Genomic DNA, 19,674 nt, shown 5'->3' on the forward strand with positions numbered 1-19,674 from the left:
AGTGATTAGAAGACATATTTCGGAGTTTGCCTCACGCTTGACTACATTTGGTCTGTGGTCTGTGTAGAAATCAAAGTTAAATTACATTACTTGGAATCTCTACTACAAATTATTAACGATTGATCGATTTCTAATAAAAGAGGCTTCTATTTTGGTTGATTTACAATACAAGGACAAGATCTTTCCTCTTTGGTGATTTGTGGAACTAACTTTACCCATTGTTTAGGAGTCCAAAGTCCCTCGAATTAAACCGAACCGATTCGAGTTTTCCTCTTCTAACTTTCTTTAGCTCTCCGTCTCCCTCTCTTTAAAATTGACATTGACAAATGAAAATGGAATGAGAAAAAAAATGGAGATTCTCTTTGACAAAAAGAAAAATTAAGTGGCCAATCTCAATTGAGGGGCCTTAACTTACAGGGTACGGCTTGAAATAAAGTTCATAATCTGCCAAAAATCTATGCCAATGGATTCAAAATTGAAATTTACACATGAGAGTGAACATATTTGTTTTGAAGCATTGAACTGTTGCTACATTTAGATGGTTGCATCACTCTCCCGGCTGCTCCTCTGCTTCAAAGTCCAATCCTTTGATGCTCATCGGTCCGATGTTAACTGCCAATCCAAAGCTTCAGCCAGAAAAATGGCAAGGTATGCAAATAATGTGTTTGGATCCTGATTACTAGAAAATAAGATGAAATCGATATTATGATATTTTAAAGATCATGCACTAATTACAGTGTTTCGAGAGGGCTATTTCACTCTTGCAAATGGTCTAATCTACTTATAACCACTCTCTACCAACAAACTTTCTATGTAATTGCAATTATGCCACTACGGATATCCTAATAACATTCCCAATATTTCCTTGTGAATACTCCAACATAATGTGACAAGATGGTGAGGGTACGGGCTCGCTCGAAAGACTGTTTCGAAAACGACTCTGTTTTTGCTTCCAAAACTATCTATCTTTCATGAACTATAGTTGAATAAGTTATCAGTGAAAGTGAAGTGTATGCAACACTAAGAGGCAAGAGCAGCCATTCACCAGATTGCCGAGGATCCTTTTTACTTTGATTATTTCATGAAATCATAGAAACAGGCTTCATAACAAAGTTAGTACCAAAAGAATTTGGCTACACATACCCACAGCATCCTGGCCAGCTAATTTGGGAATAAACTGTCTGATATGTTCTTCGGCTGCTTGCTCCGACTTCAATGTTTGACACTCGAACGATATCGCAACCTGGTTCTTTCCATGCTTCTTTTTAACCAGGCTTACTACATCCTCTTCCCAACTGTCTACAAACATGTGATAAACTTACTGATCTACAAATATACAACCAGTTAAAACAAGAAGGCAATGGATTCAGGCCCGTGACAAGTCGAAATTTATATCAGGTTGAGAAAGCAGAATCTAGCATCTATGATAATTCAATTGTTCAACTAGAAAAGCAGCTCAAACATTCAAAACATCGATATACAAGGTAAACAGGGTTTGAGATACCTAAGCAAATTGCTAAAGCTAGAAGCTAAAAGAAAATTAATGGGATATGATGAAAAAGTAGGAGAGAAGAGAGTTCTTGCATCTGTTGGGACTTACCCATGAGCGTGCTCAATGCTGTGAAACCGTGCAGCGTCATGGCCTCTACGTTCAACAACGACTGTTTGTTCTTTCTTATTCTGTGACATTCAGTAACCAATCGAGATGTAAAAGGATCAGAACGATTACAAACAAACAACTAAAAGTTGCTGACTGAGAATGAAATTCAAGCAGCAGAGAGGAAAGAAGGTAAAGAGGGCAAAAATATCCTACATTGTAGTTTGTAATAGTGAGCTTGATCAAGCGGTAATCCTCACCCCTGCTGCATTCTCTTTCACATTCCAATTCTTGGAGCCAGAAAGAGGAGAGAAAGACAAATATTTCAAACCAAAATTATCAAAAAAACAGGAAAAAAACCAAGCATTCTAGGAAAAGGATATACAATATTGACAGACTCACGACTCTTGAGGCTAAAAAATTCATGGAAATGAGGTACCATGCCACCGCAGAAATCTTAGAACATGTTGTTTATCACCAAAATCAGTTTCAAAATGGTAAGAGACATAACCAAACTATCGAGTTCTTCCATACTCCATGTGGTATCCAGTAATTAAGCTAAAACAAGTCTTCTAGTACCAAGATCAGTAAAACCCGATAGATTCAACCTTTAATTTCCAAAGCGAGTCCGTCCCCACTCGTGTACAATTGATTTTTCAATCCGTTACAGCGTATTTCAGAAATCTAAATCCCTAACCCACCACCCAAGAACATTTGAAATGTTCTTTCATAAGTAAACATTTGAAATGGCTGCAAAAGAGTTACCAGTGCCATGGAGGCCGTAGCAGATGGAGTGAGGAAGTTGAATGAAGTGGCCGGAGACTGAGCCGCACGGCAAAAGTGCGATTGAAGCTACTCCTTCCATCGCCATCGCCATCGCCATCGCCATTTCTTTTGATCCTACTTCACTACCTTCCTCTGCGACAATACGAATCGAAAAGGAATCACTTCGAAATGCGAACAAGATCAAATTTTTTTGGTTGAAAAAAGAGAGCAATGATTTTTACCCATTAGTTCAAATGTCTCTGTGCTGAGCAATATCGCCGTGGCCAAGATCAAACCAAGTCACGACGATTCAGCTTTTGCGATTTTAGGAAATGATCCCTTTTTTTCTTTTTCCAATTTTTATTTTTAATTAAATTAGGAAATTTCAACTCATAACCTCCCTTGTCAGAGACATATAAAAAAAAATTTATTATTATTATTTTGTAAATAACCAGTGAAAAATGAAATATAACTCAAATTTTTGATGGAAATATGACTGATTTGTTGTCATCTTATCAAATTTTAAATTAAATGACTAAATTGGTATATATTAAAATTTAAACTAAATTGTTATTTTCTTTTTTCATATTTCTCATTTTGGTTCTTGCTCGTCTGTTTTTGAAGTGTGAAATGAGTTTTTAATAACTTGAGTGGGACCAACTCAGTGAGAATAGTCTTGGAAATACACCTCCTAGGGTAGTTTAGGAAATACAAGGAGATTACATGATTTCCCTCTTACTAATAATGGATTAGAAGTGAGATAATTTTTCTATGTAAATTCAAGGCCACATGAGAATCATACAATAGGTGGGATATCTTGACTTCTAGATGTGCATATAGACCCCATCTTTTCGTATAGGCAGAGAGGTGAAAATGTGATAGAGAGTGTTCTACCATGATCCCTCGAAGAGAATTAAACGTGACTCTTTGTCAAGAATGGAAAAGGAATCAGTAGTGAAGAGAAAGTAAGAGTCATTAACAACACAAAACTGAAGTGTTGTACAAAGAGTAAATTGTGTGGTCACATTATTATTGAGAGAAAAAGATTTGGAAGGAGTGGTTAACGTGCATGAACCTTCTCCGTTATAGTCGTTGAAGATGGTGAGGTTGGCAAGGTTCAAGTTCATAGGGGCATTACAACCACTTTTAGTGAGCCATTGGGTATTTGAGGTACGTTGCTACCATGACAACTAACTGAGGATGGCGATTGTAGCGGTTGAGGGCAAGATGTCCAAACTTCTTATAGATTTGGGAGAACACTTTGTGAGGATCAAAGTGTTTTAGTGATAGATTGGTGGCTAGGGAAGGTGTGATACAACCATGACCATTGTGACTAAAACATAAGAGGTGGGGTCACGTCCATATCAAATGACGTGGCCATGAAAGCATTAGTGAGAGAGGGTCTAATGCTTTCATTTGTGGCCTAATAGCACAATCTTCTACCTTTCTTTAGAACATGAAGATATTTAGGGATGAGACAGTGAAACCAAAAGCAAAATCCTGACAACTTATGTTCAAAATTGACAATATCATACAATTGTGGAAATTTATGGGGTATCGATACTTACCTATAACTTATTCTTAGCCAAAAGCAAACAATACAATATTAAAAATATATATATATATATATATATATATATAGAAAACATAGAGTTGCAACAAATATTTTTCGAAATTAGATGTCATTCACCAATGAGTAGCTATACATTTTCTACCACTTGGATAAACTATAGATATCTTCTATGGAAAATAAATAATTGACTTCACGGTGAATTAAATTGGATGAAGAAAAAACATATTTTTTGAATTACTATATTGGTCAAATATTTCGATACAAACCTAATGTTATGCATATTAAGAAAAATATTTGTAATAATGTACTAGGCATATCATTAAACATTGAAGGAAAAATAAAGGATATCGATAAAGCACATAAAGATTTAATGATTTTGAATATTCATAAAAAATTACATCTTCAACACGTCAAGAATAAATTGATGAAACCATAAACTAGTTACAAGTCAGTAACAGATAGAAAAAAGAAGTTCCAAAGCTATTAAAAAACAGTCAAGTTCTCTAAGATATAGTTTTACCTCAAGCATAATAGGACGTGTTAGTGTTAAAAGATGGAAGGGCATATGGACCTAAAAAGTCACGACTTACATATGCGTTGCTACAAAAGACTTTTACCAGTATAGTCTATCTTTTTTGTGTGAGTGGTGCGCAATTACAAAATTGTTGTATTTTTTCACAATCACACATTAAAAGTTGAGACTTTAAATAACCTACAAGAAGTAATAACAGTGATTCTATGTAATTTCGAGAGAATATTTCCTCTGGAATTCTTCCTTGTTATGAATCATTTAGCTGTCCACTAATAAAAAAGCTAAACTTGTTAGACCTATTTAATTACAATTGGACGTATCTAATTGAGACCATAAATAAACTTTTTTCTTTTTATTTTCTTTAACTAGGAAAATAACTATCCATTGCCATGCTTGAAGATATTCCCCAAATGCAAACATTTCAAAGCTTACCACAACATTACAACTTCGGGGAGGATAAGTTGCAATTTGGCAAGAGAGAGCTAGCACTTAGAATATATATTTGACTAAAAAATAGAATTTGATTGAAGCTGACCTTTGTCATGGTTGACTTACAAAAAGAATAATTTTGAAGAAACAAAATAATTCTAGCAATATAAAGCCAACCATGCAACCCAAAAAGAATATGTTCTTTTAATGTCAACAACAAGGCACATTGGCCATGCAACTATATATTATAGTGTTAAACCTTCTTCTATTGTGCAACTATTTGAGTGAAGATGAGTGAAGAGAAGCAGAGAAATCTATACATGGAAGGTTAAGTCTTGTTTGGTAAGCCAAAGATGACTTGCATGTCGATGTTATGTCATATCTGACTTACCTTCTCGTGTTAGATTTTCTCTTTTTTTCTTAAATCATCATGATAAATTGATGAAATTGACATGAACATGAAAGGAAGAGAAGTTTAGTATGAAGTTAAGAGTGTTGTTTGATAGCCAAAAATGACTTGCCTGCTATCTTAAATACGATCTTGTATTGTAGGCACGTATTTGATTGTATATCAGACAGTTATTTTGACTAAATTGACAAACTCTTCTCCATCATATTAGACTTTTTCTTTCTAGAAAATGGAAGCTCTTAGGTTAGACAAATTCTAGAAGCTCTCTTAATGAGTTCTTAGTTTTCAAAATAGTTTTTGGGTCCTTTTTAAAGCACTTTATCTGATTGATTACCTTAGCAATAATTTCGACTAAACTAATAAACTCTTTCATCTTCTTTCTTCTTTCTCTCTTTCTCATTTATTCTCCGATGAACTTCGCCGTGGTCCCCTCCTTGCTACGAGTTTCTCTCTACCTCTCCACCTCCCTGCCCACCGTGCGCCCTCCATTTGATTGGAAAGAGGAAGTCTTTCATCAAAGGAGAAGATAAAGTTTCTCAAACTCTCTGGATCTGAGATTTCCTGTTCCACACCTCCACCTCGAACGGTAAGCGACCAGCCGACGAGGTGGTGGTTGGGGAGTAAGTAGTAGCGAGGAAGTGACCAACAGTTAAATTTGTCAAATCAAACAAATCATCTCAAACGTTAGTTAACTAACGGTCAAAGTATTTTAGAAATCATTTAGAACAATTTTACAAACCTCGAGATCAAAAGTATCTCTTATGACCAAATAAACAGCTACCAAACTTCTGGGACCAAAAGTGTATTTTACATTAGATTTTTCTTTTCCCTAAAAAGCATAATTAAAAAAAAAACAAAAAAAATTAGTGGTATATTTGGAATATGAGGGTGCATAAATAAAAAAAAAACAAAAAACAAAAAACAAAAATACACACATTTTTCAGTCATTTCTTGCATTGCCAAGAAGAAAATATATACAACCACTAAATCAAAGTTGAACATCTTTTAATCCTCAAAAGACCAACCAACTATATCAGGTATGAGATTCCGTAGAGGAACAAGACCCAAAAAAAAAAAAATGTATAAGCAACACAAGTTTTTTTCTTTTTCCTCTTTTGTTTGTTTTTGTTTTTGTTTTGGAGGAAGTATAATTGACTCAGTCCTGTAATTCCATCAGCTCTGGAACTTTATTTCTCTTGTTCATGCTCTGATTCATTCTTCATTCACTGTACAAAATTAACTGTGTTATAAGGAAAAAAAAAACCGAAGTTTTCAGTTCAAGCAGTGGTTCTTACAGAAGGTTTCTTGTCTTGGAGGGAGATCACTTTCTCAAATGCTCCTACCAAGGCCTTCACCTTACCCTTCTGGTTTCGAACGAGTTTTCCCGCAGTTTCCGCTATGACTTTATTAAACAAAACCTGGGTATCTTTCTTCCCCTGCACATTTTGATGTCTTAAAACTACTTTCTCTGATGATGGTATGGAATCCTTGGAAATCCCCTTGTTTACTACCTTCTTGAAGCTTGTTCTCTGTCCATCCTTGCTCTTTTCGTTGTCCCCGAACGATCTTCCTCTTATAAATTTGAGCCTCGTTGGACTAGGATTTTCGGAATGAAGATCGACTGCCTTTCCCTTCTTGAAACTTACGCTCAAAGATGAAGAATCCTTTCCTTTGGTTTGAAGCATTCTAGGGGACCGGCCTATTTTTATGCCACCCTGTTTGTTCAGTCCCGAAGACGTGGCATTTGCTTTGCTTCTTGTAGATTTAGTTCCACTGCAGTCTTCCTTCGGGGGTGAAAGAGATGAGCAATTTGCTAAGGATGATGACTGGTATGGTGATGATGGCTGCTTTGGACGCAGATTCAAACCATGCTTTTCATTGTGGTCAGATTCCATAACATTGGTGTTCTTAGTTTCCGTATTGATGACATACAAGGTTTTCTCCTGTGGTTCAACAATCTGCACTTCCTTGGTCGGAGCTCTTCTCATTTTGTTCTGAGTTATAACACGAGAAACAACTCTCGTGTTCTTGTTCTTTATCGCAGGTGAATCTCCAACAGCATCAATAGATTTTGGATCCAACTTCACTACTTGATTTCCCGCCATTCTTGTTCCAATTCGTTTAGGGGTCCTTGATCCTTCACCTGTCTCAGAACTGTCGTGTCTGTGGACTGCAATATTCCCAAAAGAGCCAGAAGAGATCATTGATTTTTCTTTCAAAGTTTTCGGCTTCAACAAACTGTTGAGCCTCTTGGAAACTCTCACTTCTCCATTATTGATCAAGGCTTGTTTTGGAGAGTTGGCAGATTTTCTAGGCGAGAAAACTACCTGCTTTGTGGTTAGATGAATTTTGGGTTTATGGGTTTTGGGCGAAGTTTTTGCCTTGACCAGCGGTTTCTTACGTTCCTTCGTAACTTCAATCTTTGATGGATTTTGCCTACTAGGAGAATTTACGGGCACTACCAGTTCCTTACTTTCATTCATAACTTCAGTCTCTGCTGGACTTTGCATGCTAGAAGAAGTCACGGGCACTACTTGTTCCTTACTTTCATTTATAACTTCAATCTCTACCGGACTTTGCCTACTCGAAGATGCTAGAGCTGCCACTCTTTCCTTATTTTCATTCATAGCTTCAATCACTAATGAACTTCGCCTGGTAGAAGAATTTACTGGCACTACACGTTTCTTACTTTCGTTCACAACTTCAATATCTACTGGACATTGCCTGCTAGAAGAATTTATAGGCACTACTCGTTCCTTACTTTCATTCATAACTTCAATCTTTACCGGACTTCGCCTACTCGGAGAAGTTACAGCTGCCACTCTTTCCTTATTTTCCTTCATAACTTCAATCCCTAATGAAATTCGCCTGGTAGAAGAATTTACTGGCACTACACGTTTCTTACTTTCATTCACAACTTCAATATCTACTGGACATTGCCTGCTAGAAGAATTTATAGGCACTACTCGTCCCTTACTTTCATTCATAGCTTCAATCTTTACTGAATTTCGCCTACTCGGAGAAGTTGCAGCTGCCACTCTTTCCTTATTTTCATTCATAACTTCAGGCCCTAATGAACTTCGCCTTGTAGAAAAATTTACTGGCACTACACGCTTCTTACCTTCGTTCATAACTTCAATCTCTACTGGACTTTGCCTGCTAGAAGAATTTACGGGTACTACTCGTTCCTTACTTTCATTCATAACCTCAACCCCTACTGAACTTCGCCTGCTCGGAGAAGTTACAGCTGCCACTCTTTCCTTATTTTCATTCATAACTTCAGTCCCTAATGAGCTTTGCCTTGTAGAAGAATTTACTGGCACTACACATTTCTTACTTTCGTTCATAACTTCAATTTCTGCTGGACTTTGCCTGCTAGAAGAATTTACAGGCACTACTTGTTCCTTACTTTCATTCATAACTTCAATCTCTACCAGACTTCGCCTACTCGGGGAAGTTACAGGTGCCACCCTTTCCTTATTTTCATTCATAATTTCAATCCCTATTGAATTACGCCTGGTAGGAGAATTTACTGGCACTGTATGTTTCTTACTTTCATTCATATCTACAATCTCTACTGGACTTCGCCTGGCCGGAGAATTTACAGGCACCACCCGTTTTACCACGTCGATGCCACCAGTAATACATGTCCCCAAATCAGGCGAAGTCTTCAACTTGGTCACAGGAACAGGGGGCGGCTTCCCTTTCTTGGGCATGGCTACAACCAGGTCTGAATTTTGGCCATTGAGTGACTTTTTCATTGCTCTTTTCAGTAAGGGAACTCTGGCCTTCGTTTCTAATGAATGTTTATGTCCATACTTGCAAAAATCATGACAAGAACCAGTAGAGGATCTACGAGAACTAATTTGATCATCGATACCCGATAAGCTTGCTTTTCCCATCGAAAATCTTCTCAGATTACCACCATCAGTTCTGTTAGTGGCCATTGACAAATTCATACTCCCATCAACCATTGAATAGAACAATTTGAGAGCTCAACAACCTGAATATCAAATGGAAAAAATCGATAAGTTCCAGAAACTTACAAGCAAGTTTGTTGGTGCTCAAGCCACCTAATAAATTATGAACGGATAGGTACTTTGCTATCCAAATGATGCATAAAATTGCTAGAGAATTTGAAAAGAACTAATTAGATAAAGATCGCATCTATGATCGTTTTACATAGTGAACTTGGTACGAGAAATCTTCCATTATAATCACAAAGAGGGAGAACCAAGCGAAAAAATACAGAATTATCATCCTTAGATCAATCTCAAACATGGGGTTTCATAAATGTTAGCATTGACGTAAAATGCAAGGGAATTTTAGGTTATTGTAGATTGGAGCCCCGCCATTTTGTTTTTTGTTTCTGTTTTTTAAAATTAAGCTAAAAAACACTAATTCCAAGCATGTTTATTTATTTTGTTATCTACTTTTTAAAAATGTTTTCATAATGTAAAAGTAGTTCTAAAAAACTTGTTTCTATTTTTAAATATTGCTAAGAATTCAAACGTGTTTATAAGAAAGGTGAAAAACTACCGAAGAATAAAGCACCCACAATTGTTATAAATAAACAACTATAGACAAAATTGTTATCAAACGGGCATAAAATATTGGCTTTCCAAACACCTAGACATGGTATGTTTTACATGATAGGCTCTCTGTTAATTGTCATATTCAAACCCAAAAACAAATCATTCAAAAGGAATTTTGGAGATGAGATGCTGAAGGAGATTTAGAGCATGGTATCATAATGGTAACAGATGAGACCAAGGACTTCCAAAACAAACAAAATACTCAAAAAGCCATCATTAGATGCAAATTTTAAGGAAATGATACAAACGAACGTCATAATTAAAAATTTAGAGAAAAGTATTTTGATGTGAAAGTTTAACTTCAGCACTTTTAGGAAAAGTACTAATCCAAGTGCTTCTTTCCTAAAAGTGCTTTAAAGTTCGGTTTTAATAATTAAAAGCACCTTTCACAGAGTAAAAGTTAAACAAAAAGGACAAAAAAAAATCATTACAAGTAAAATGAAGTGAAGATTCTAAACAGTTTTTCCTCGAAGAAACAAATTAATGAAGAAAAAACTAAAGAGATGATCCTGGTTTTGGCAGAAAGAAAGCAGAGTTCTAAGTTCTAAAGGAGGCAAACCAAAAGGATTTGATTAAGAATAATCAACGAAAACAAGCCATATGCCTCAATTGATTTCCCAATCGTCAGAAACTTCAAAAGAAATCAAATCAATCCCCCAAATACAACAAACAAAACCAATGATGTTATTGTTTCAATTCAACATCAACTCACTAATCCCAATAACAATCCATAGAATCAAAGCAGCCGTTCAAATAATCCAATATCAACAGAAGTTTTCTTCCAACCAAAACCCACAAGAAACATCCCCTTTCTGAAATTTCTAAGGAACCCCAAATAGAAAATAGGCGCAGAAAAGAGAAGAAATAGATTAATAAATACCTTGTTCTGATCCTCCGCCGCGAAGCTAAGCCTCGGTCTGCTTGACCTGAAAGCGAAGAAACAGGAAACGCACACGATACGACGCTGTATTCGATTGAAACAGAGGAAAATGAAGAAGAAGGAACCACTCTTAATTTTCCCTTTGGATTTTTTTTTTGGGTTTCTTTCGATTGATTTTGTGTGTGTTTTAGAGATCGTGCAAGAAGCAACTGAATTTCTCTCTCATTTTTTTGCTAAAATTCTTCGTGTGAGGTCCCACGAATCGTTGAAACAAGTTGCAGTTGGGACGGAGGAAGGAGAATGAGGCTGAGTTTGGAATTGGATTCAACCAAAAGTTTTTTTTTCTCTCTTTTTTTTTTATTATTTTTATTATTTTGGTTGACCCACGTGACATCCAAACCAGAGCAATCCCTTTCAAGTAACTTCATCTTCCAGTTCATTTCTTAGTTAATTTAATTTGCTTTGAAGTTTTTTTCATTTTAATATTATTTTGGTATCTAGCTTTGATTCACTTCTAAGTCTCTATACTTTCTTTTTTCATTTCAATTTTGTATTTTTGAAAATTTTAGTTTTTTAAAAGTGATTATTTTGATTTTTTAATTTTCATTTTGATTTCATTTATTAAAATTTTAGCATAATGCTTGAATCACTAAAATTTGTTAAACGTAGTCATGAATTTGTATTTTAAAGATTTTTCTGATGTATAAATTTTTTGTTTAAATTTCATAAATATAAACTAAAATAGTCATTTTTTAAAAGTATAGAAACCAAATTAAGACATGTTCAGAGCATAGGAATTAAAGGAACAAAGTTAAAACTATAAATATTTTAAAATTACAAGGTTTTTATAGATTTTTTTAGTACAACAAATTAAGGATTTAAAGATTTTGAACTTTCACACTCAAACAAAGAGTAGATGTCAATTACAGTTGAACTATATTAATTTTAGTCATCAGAGATCTCTAGGTGTCCGTATATATCGTATTTTAACCGTGTAATTTTTTTTTTAACCCACATTCTACCATTATTTTTTATTTTTTAAAAAAGACGACTTCCAAATTGGGGATTTCCTGAAAATATGCAAATCGCAAATCTCCAAACAAAATTGAAAACAACTATGATTGGGAGATTTTCTCCACCCCAAATCGCAAATCACCTCCTCCCCAAATTGAAAATCTCCAAAATTGCCTTAAAAAAATATCAGTTGGAGATAAACGGAAAAAAAAACATAATAATAATATAAAATAATAATTAAAAAAAAAGTGTCCAAGAGACGATCTCCACTACCTACCAGTTAAAAAAAAATTAAAAAATTAAAAAAGAAAAATTAAAGTACAAAGTTTCGATGACGTCCACGACTTTGAATTCTTATTTATTATTATACGTAGCCCCTATGCTAACTAAATAATGCATTAAATGGACTATTATATAAATGTGGATTGATTTGGTACAATGTCACAAAACAGAGTAAATATTGATTGGAATCCATATGAGTTTAGTTCAATAGTAATTGGTACATATCTATGATCAAGAGGGATGAGTTCGAAATCCTTATCTTCATTTGTTATATTAAAAAAAGTAAATAATTGGACAAAGTAAAAGTGAAACGTCTACTTCTACTAATTGTTTGTTATTTATGTCAAATTAATCAATATTTATTTTAATAAGCACGTTATATCATCATTTATTCATAAATGTTAACATTTCCAATTATATGAATCATAATCAAAGTTGAGGAAAATAAATTTATAAATTTTTGAAAGGAAAAATATATGTTTTAGTTTCTAATATTATAGTATTTTCTCATTTTATCCCCCTATCGTTTTGAAAGTTTAAATTTAATCCCTTATATTTTAACATTTTTCAAGTATACTTTCTCTGTCAAAGGATGGAGGAAAAATGTAGAGAAGGAGGAGGAGAGAGAAAAAGCCACCTAAAAGAGGAAAGTTTCTAATTCTCCCTCTAAAATTTTAAAAACTTAATATAAATTTTGGCTTTCTAAAGAAAGTCATTGGCCAATTTTAACATTTCAGGGATAGAATGAGTATAAATAAAAAAAAAGTTAAAATACAGAGAATTAAATTTAAACTTTTCAAATAATATGGCCAAATTAATATATATATATATATATCGTTGATGCTAGATTATGACTGAGTCGAGATTTGTAGTAAGCTTCTCTTGATCGAGATATGCAAGAAGACTTGCTAGCAATGAACAAACACCTTGATGTTCAAGTCAATTTAAAACCCAAGCTATATAAGTAGTCACCTAGTTCTAGACGGAATCGCATACCTACGTACGTGAGTGGAGTGGCTACATATTTATAGGAGTCAAAGGAAAGACTATTTTGTTACAGCCATTACGAAAGGTTGTTACATAGTTGTAATTGGTTTCATCTCCTAGTTTGGTCTTCATACTTGAAGGAACATTCTTAAGAACCAGGAGCTATATAGATCCGTATACTATATAAAGTAAACCGTATGCCAGATACCAAGCTATTAAACTTAGAATTACAAGGTAGACTGTTGACAGAGAAATGAATAAGACAAGATCATTCATTTATATTGAGGTTTACATACAAAGCCCATTTATATGTCTACACACGTATAAATACATATATATACAAAAGTATTAAGGACTAAAATATAAAATATATAGTAAAATTTATAAAATATGGTTAAGTTTTGGAAGGTAAGAGATTCATTTTGTACCTTCTATTTCTTGGCTTGAATATTTCCCCTCTTTTGTTTACCAGTCTCATATCTAATATCTTGCATTGGCAAACAATCCCCAACCAACAAAAAGGACAAACCCTAGCTTCATCACCATTTCTTCTTCTTTTTTTCCTTCTAGAATCCAAAAATAAAAATATATGTACCTAATCAACATTTTCTTACTTTTTATTTGAAAAACAAAAATGGTTGACTATTCTTGTCTTTTTCTTTTGTATTCTCTAAAATATTTCTTTCAGAAAAATATAAGTTTCATTGAATTAGTTTTTTTTTTCTTTCAAGTATTGTTTATGTGCAATGTCTTATTTAAAAAGTTAACATATGTATCAATCTCATTAAATTGGTAATCCATAAACTTACTAGTTAGGATAAATTTCGAGCCAAATGAGAGGGCAACTCAGTGGTTGGAAGAAGTTCGAGATGAGATAACCATGAAGATGCAGTGATGAAGTTGATTGTGGAGGAAGGGATAACTGAAATTTGGTTGGAAGAAGTTCGAGATGGGATAACCACGAAGTTTGAGCGTGGATGTTGGGATTTTATTAAAAAATCTAAACTTTGACAAATTATTTATATTTCTTATTTCCTATTTTTTTTATAAACAATCTCATAATTACATAGACATTTGGAAACAACTAAATAAGTTTCTTGTTCCGGTTTCCAATTTATTCCAACCCCAACCTAAATAAATATTTTATTTTATCATTCAATTTATTCCAACTTAAATAAAAATTTTATTTTATCATTCTTAAATCGATGGTGTGAGCCTTGAAACAAAACCTAATCACCATTTTTCCTTTTTTTTCCCAAATGACGTGCTAACACCATAAAGACTAAATTAATTTATTCCTAAATATATATATATAACTACCGAATCAATATTTTCCCTTTTTTTTTTGCTGCTGTCTTTTTTTTTTAGCGATACTCGCTTTGGCAAGACAAATGACGTGCCATCTAAATATGTTAATATAACAATACTTAATTTTATACTAGTGTCTCATTCAATATTAACTCTCTTGATTAGGTTATTAACTTTACAAAAACATAGCCAAACTGAGTATAACTCAAATAATTAAGATATCTATCTCTGATCAAAAAGTCATGAGTTCGAACCCCCCACATGTTGTATAAAAAAAAAACTTTACAAAAATTTATATTAATATTACAAAACTCTTTCAAATTAACCATTATATGCTCTCTCTAAACTATCTTACTTTTTACAAAGCACAAAAAAATAAAAATAAAAAACTCCCACAATAACGTAGTGGACTATTTTTTCTCAAAAAAAAAGAAAAAAAATAATAACAACATAGTTGACTGATGATCAGAAAATTATTTACAAAACATATAATATAATTGTAACAATCATTTCATTCAGACTCCTCCTCCCCTAAATAAAATAGATTACTAAAAAAAATTATCTTGTATAAGCAAAAGAAGATTGTAATTATAAAAGATTTTGGGAGGGTTTGTTCTACCCTCTGCCATTCATAGATTCATGGAAAAACAATTAGAATTTTATTTTCTTAAATTACAAATTTAGCCTTTAGTTTCAATTTCGTACCTATTAATTTGAATCTTTTTCTACTTGGTCCTCATAATTTAAGCTACGTTACAATTTGGTTGAATTGGTATTTTCTATTTGGTCATTTGGTTGAATTGGTATTTTCTATTTGGTTAAACAGACCAAATTAAAACTAAACTCAAACCATGAATGCATGTTTTCTATTCACGTAGCAATGAATTGGTACTTTCTACCGAACTTTTAAAACTATTACAGACCAAATTAAAACTAAACTCAAACGGGGGAATTTTTTTTGGGAGGTGGGGAACAATAAATATTTTTTGGTAAACATAGTTGGCATATAAATTAGTCCAATCCTCTGTACAACAAGCAAGGACTTGAGCTTCTTAAAGCTTTGTCCATACAGCAGCATCTAATTTCCAAATCTAATGCACAATAGCAGTGAATATGGCACAAAAGAGCAACAAGATGACACCAGAAATAAGCAAATCCTTCTACTTCATTACTCAAATAGCTTTTTTAAGGAAACAAAAGAAATTTTGGGACACTACCAAAACTAAAACTATTTTACCTGGAGGAACTTCAATGAGTGATGTTGAATCCGTATGACCATCTGAAACGTCGACAAATTGGGAAGCTAATGTGTCAACAAGCCAAATATATGATGAAAATTATGTAAACTCAACCTTTCCTGATGATGGGTGGCTGGCTTGTTTAGAGATTTTTGCACACTTTATGTGATGATCTCCCTCATCAGCCAATCCAGACTTGGGTATGCGAAATATAGTATGAGGAACGATGGAAGAGCGAAAAGGACCGTGGCTATTACGTACAAAGCCAAAATGGCTGCACTGGCAGGGACGGCGTATAAGACGATTAGGAGGAAGATGATCACCAATGGGAACTTGGCTGTCAAGTGAACAAAGAAAATGAGCAATTTGCGGAGAGAAGAATGGAGACTTTGCAGATTGAAGCTATGGACATGGCTATTGGCATTGTTTGGTCCTCGTGGATCCGAATGACAAACATGGTGTCCCCTCCTAAAGTTACTGTTACAGACTTGATTGCTACCCTGGGATGAATTTCCGCTCACCGGAAAGACTAGTTGATCCCCAGAGAAAGCAGAATGAGATTTCACTCTATCAACGTTCATGTTCTCAACCATCCAAAGAAGGAAGTAATTCTTGCAAGGGAATCTAAGGTTTCCTTTATAAACTAGGCGGAAGGATATGAGGTTGCACCATGGGCAAGATATAAAAAGCGGAAGCTGAACCGGTAATGTTGGGAATTTCACAACGGCCCACTGCAACCCCAAGATACAATTCTTACAGAGGGTATGGCCACACCACAAAACATGGGGAACGTTCTCAACAATGTTAAAGGATTCCCAGCATATTGGACACTCCAGCACCTCCTCCCTCCCATCTGAAGATGCCTCATCATCCGAGCACTCTAACGTAGAATGAGACAGTTTCGGGGGGTTGCTCCTTAGTCCAGCATATCCAGCCACGCAATTGGAAGCAAAATTCCACATTCTAACAACAAGCAACTACCAGCCAGAAACAACCGCCTGCAATAGTAGCTGTAGTCGCATTTTACCAAGGGATATTAGTGATTAACTTCAATGAGCCAATTATACTTTATCTAAGAGCTGAACCTGAAATGAAAAAGAAAAAAGGGGAAAAAAACGACTAAATCAACAAGGATCCTACCTGACAACACAAAAATAGGTATAGATATCATATGTGCCATTAATTTGAGGTCAAATGATATACAATATTTGAGCAAACTGGATTAACTTCATCCATAGTGAATGATAAATAATAACTGCTTGCAAGCAAAAGGGTGGAAGACCATACAAAAAGCCACAACTAAACTCAAGCTGCAACTCTTAAGGTTAAACGTGCAAAAAATCAAACAATTTTTTAAAAAAATTTACACGAGTAAACAATATAAGTAAGAAATAGAAATATACAAAGTTATTTGAAAGTAGTCTTAAGAAGGGACCTGCAAAGATTTGCCTATCTCTCCTCAAGCCTACAGGAAACTGCAAAAGAGATTTGTTACTTATATAGGACCTACAACAAGAAAAAGGGCACATTCAGTGGCTCCTCTCAATCTCTTGTACTTTCCCATCACTGGGTCACGAGTCGGATTCACATTTTACCCGATCTTCGGTTTCGCCCGAATCCAATAACCGAGAGAACCCTTATACTACTACAGGAAGTCACAGAACTCAGGTCGTAATCAGGCGCAGATTCAATATTAAGTAAGAATATGGCTGAAATTTGGGGGAGGGAGAGTTCTGAGTTCTGTCAACCAGATGTAAATGCAACTGAAATAAATCCAAAAGAACTTCCCAACTCACTTCAGGGGTTAACATTACAAATAAACCATTAATGATCAAAATAGAACACGCGAAACCTATTCAGCACGTGAAAATCGAACAACAACATAATCAAATACAGTAAGGGCATAAAAACGTCAAAGATCCACCAAATTTGAAGCAGAATTGATGAAGTTTTTTCTGAGCATACATAAAAGTGAAATAAAGGAACGAGCGCGATCTTACCGATGCAGGTGAGAGGGAAAAAACCCTTAAATCCGATTCTCGCTGTGGTGGGAGATAGAAGAAGAATTGAATCGGGATTTTTTCGTTTTTTTGGTTGTCTTTTTTTTTTTTTTTTTTTTTTTTTTTTTTGTCTGGTTAGTATTACGGATGATATTTTGAGCTGAAGAGTGGAGAAGGGTTCAAATAGGAAATAAATTTCGGGTGTGTAGTTGTGGACCACCGTTTGCTGCTCATCATTCATCCATGTGGAATTGGATCTTGCTCTCCAATGCCACCCACACTTGCACGTGATGGGGCCAATTTCCGTGTTAAATTTTTGTCAACAACGTTTCTACGTTTCAAGAATAAGAATTTGATATCGAGATGAAGGTGAATTTATATTTACGTAATATTACAAAAAAATTGACTAAATATAAAAATATATATCACTAATATTGATGTTATTAATTTTAACTTATTTTAAAATGGTGAAATATTTCTCCGTTTATTTAAATATTTGTCATGGATTACTTATTTTTTTAATTTTTTTGGAAATATTTATCGGCGTTGATATTTTCATAAAATCGAGACTTTGATATTCCATCAACATTAATATTTACAACTTTGATTTATACCCTCATTCAAACTTTAAACTAATAATTTCTTCCATTAAAATCATAAATTGTAAGTAACAATTTTTTTATTACAGGGGTGGAGGATTGAACCTCCCATCTCCATGGGAAAGAAGAATGTGTCTTAACTGCTAAGCTAATCTCATGTTAGCAAATGGTTCAATTTATGTTGTCTATTAAATTTTGTTCGAAGACCGTTAGATAAATTGTAAAGGTGAAGGCTACTATTTTATATTTATATTATAAAATAAGGAAAAAAAAATCGCACATTGCTTTGTCTTGTTTATCAGATTAAATGAACGTAGAGAATCGTCGAAAGAAAACTCATAAAAGTGTCAAAAAGATTTACGAATTGGAATTTCAAAAGTGAAAAGAGTCATTTCAAGTGTAACTCTGATGACATATACGTACAAGAAGATTTGATGGTTAAGGTAAGAAATCTATTGAGAGTAAGAGGGTTGAAATACTTTTGTTGGACCCGAGGAGTTTATTGTTATACAAGGGATTGGACGAAATTTTGTATGTTACATCAATTTCAGTCGTTTGGATCGGTTTTTCAGATTCCTACTTTCGCATGTTTAAAGCCACTTCTTTTTCGTTCCCGTTATTTTATTTTTATTTTATTAGTATATATTAGTTTAAATTAAACAATTTGTTTGTCAAATCTAGTAATTTTTAACAATTTTTAACAATTTCTAAAATTATCTTCCTTCTACGGGCATCTCTCACATATGTACAACTATTTTGTGTTGGAAAAACTAAAACCTAAAACTTTAAAGCCACGTATCTATTTCTTGCTTCAAGAGAATTAAACTAAAATTAGCCTGGTTAGGATTTGAGCCTATAGAATGAGAGGAACTTATCGAGTCTTAAAAAAAAAACTAGAAAAAAACATCTTGAAGAACTTGATTATCTAACATGAGGTCCTTATCCACTAATTGATTACAACGTTTTTTTTTTTAATTTGACCCTTCGCCAAATTAGAAATTAATTTATGGTATCAATAGATAAGATGATAAAAAATTTCAATTATGGTATAGTTAAAGCTACAATTAAACTCTCACCTACTAGTTTAAATAATTTCTATTAATTTTTGTGATTTCTAAAATTTTCTCGAAATTTTCATCGATCTTATTTGTGACCTGTGAGTTATATATTCTCTATGGAGAGGGAGTATTCAAATAAGAAAAACGGATTTGGAAACACATATACTTATTTCTAAAAAAAAAAAAATTACCTAAATTTTAAAATGATTTTTTCAGGACTTTGTTTTTTTCCCCAAAGCACTTCCTAAATATAAACTAAATTCCAAAAACAAAAATAGGTTTTTAAGTTTTAAATTTTTAATATTTTCCCAAGAATAAATTACAAAACAAAGAAATTTCTTTACTACTAAACTATGGTAATTTTGAAAAATAATAAACATTGACAAACCAACTCTTAGAAGTAATTAC

The 19,674-nt window shown here is 33.8% G+C and overlaps 3 protein-coding genes across 8 annotated transcripts; all 3 read right to left on the reverse strand.

Moving 5' to 3' along the window:
* Positions 1–338: 338 nt before the first annotated feature.
* Positions 339–2,714, reverse strand: LOC111014113 (uncharacterized). 2 transcript variants are annotated; one of them, XM_022288735.2, is made up of 6 exons: positions 2,605–2,714; positions 2,363–2,515; positions 1,814–1,887; positions 1,601–1,680; positions 1,144–1,295; positions 339–612 (listed from the first exon to the last, which is right to left on the reverse strand). In XM_022288735.2, exons 1-6 carry the CDS (start codon positions 2,606–2,608, stop codon positions 548–550), a joined length of 528 nt encoding a protein of 175 aa, XP_022144427.1. In that variant the 5' UTR covers positions 2,609–2,714; the 3' UTR covers positions 339–547. The 2 variants fall into 2 exon arrangements, with proteins under 2 accessions (XP_022144427.1, XP_022144426.1); XM_022288734.2 differs by having other exon boundaries at positions 446–679.
* A 3,519-nt stretch (positions 2,715–6,233) lies between these two features.
* LOC111014195 (uncharacterized) lies at positions 6,234–11,109 on the reverse strand. 3 transcript variants are annotated; one of them, XM_022288848.2, is made up of 3 exons: positions 10,781–11,109; positions 6,601–9,308; positions 6,234–6,531 (listed from the first exon to the last, which is right to left on the reverse strand). In XM_022288848.2, the coding sequence occupies exons 2-3, from the start codon at positions 9,277–9,279 to the stop codon at positions 6,529–6,531; spliced, it is 2,682 nt and encodes an 893-aa protein (XP_022144540.1). In that variant the 5' UTR covers positions 9,280–9,308; positions 10,781–11,109; the 3' UTR covers positions 6,234–6,528. The 3 variants fall into 3 exon arrangements, with proteins under 3 accessions (XP_022144540.1, XP_022144538.1, XP_022144539.1); XM_022288846.2 differs by having other exon boundaries at positions 6,234–9,308; positions 10,781–11,108; XM_022288847.2 differs by lacking the exon at positions 10,781–11,109 and adding an exon at positions 10,613–10,731 and having other exon boundaries at positions 6,234–9,308.
* A 4,409-nt stretch (positions 11,110–15,518) lies between these two features.
* Positions 15,519–17,773, reverse strand: LOC111014207 (RING/U-box superfamily protein). Of its 3 annotated transcripts, none has more exons than XM_088128322.1 (2): positions 17,610–17,773; positions 15,519–16,694 (listed from the first exon to the last, which is right to left on the reverse strand). In XM_088128322.1, the coding sequence occupies exon 2, from the start codon at positions 16,569–16,571 to the stop codon at positions 15,771–15,773; it is 801 nt and encodes a 266-aa protein (XP_087984448.1). In that variant the 5' UTR covers positions 16,572–16,694; positions 17,610–17,773; the 3' UTR covers positions 15,519–15,770. The 3 variants fall into 3 exon arrangements, with proteins under 3 accessions (XP_087984448.1, XP_087984449.1, XP_022144553.1); XM_088128323.1 differs by having other exon boundaries at positions 15,519–16,619; positions 17,610–17,766; XM_022288861.2 differs by lacking the exon at positions 17,610–17,773 and adding an exon at positions 17,045–17,121.
* Positions 17,774–19,674: the final 1,901 nt, after the last annotated feature.

Source organism: Momordica charantia (assembly GCF_013281855.1).
Source record: "Momordica charantia cultivar OHB3-1 chromosome 8 unlocalized genomic scaffold, Mcharantia_2.0 BLBB01000008.1, whole genome shotgun sequence".
Lineage (NCBI taxonomy): Eukaryota > Viridiplantae > Streptophyta > Magnoliopsida > Cucurbitales > Cucurbitaceae > Momordica > Momordica charantia.

Coding starts and splice junctions, on each gene's coding strand:
- LOC111014207 (XM_088128322.1), bottom strand. CDS start 16,571: ATGTGGAATTTTGCTTCCAATTGCGTGGCTGGATATGCTGGACTAAGG.
- LOC111014113 (XM_022288734.2), bottom strand. Junction 1,888..2,362: donor CTACGGCCTCCATGGCACTG/GTAACTCTTTTG, acceptor TCTGGCTCCAAG/AATTGGAATGTGAAAGAGAA. Junction 1,296..1,600: donor AGCATTGAGCACGCTCATGG/GTAAGTCCCAAC, acceptor GTTTGTAGACAG/TTGGGAAGAGGATGTAGTAA.
- LOC111014195 (XM_022288846.2), bottom strand. CDS start 9,279: ATGGTTGATGGGAGTATGAATTTGTCAATGGCCACTAACAGAACTGAT.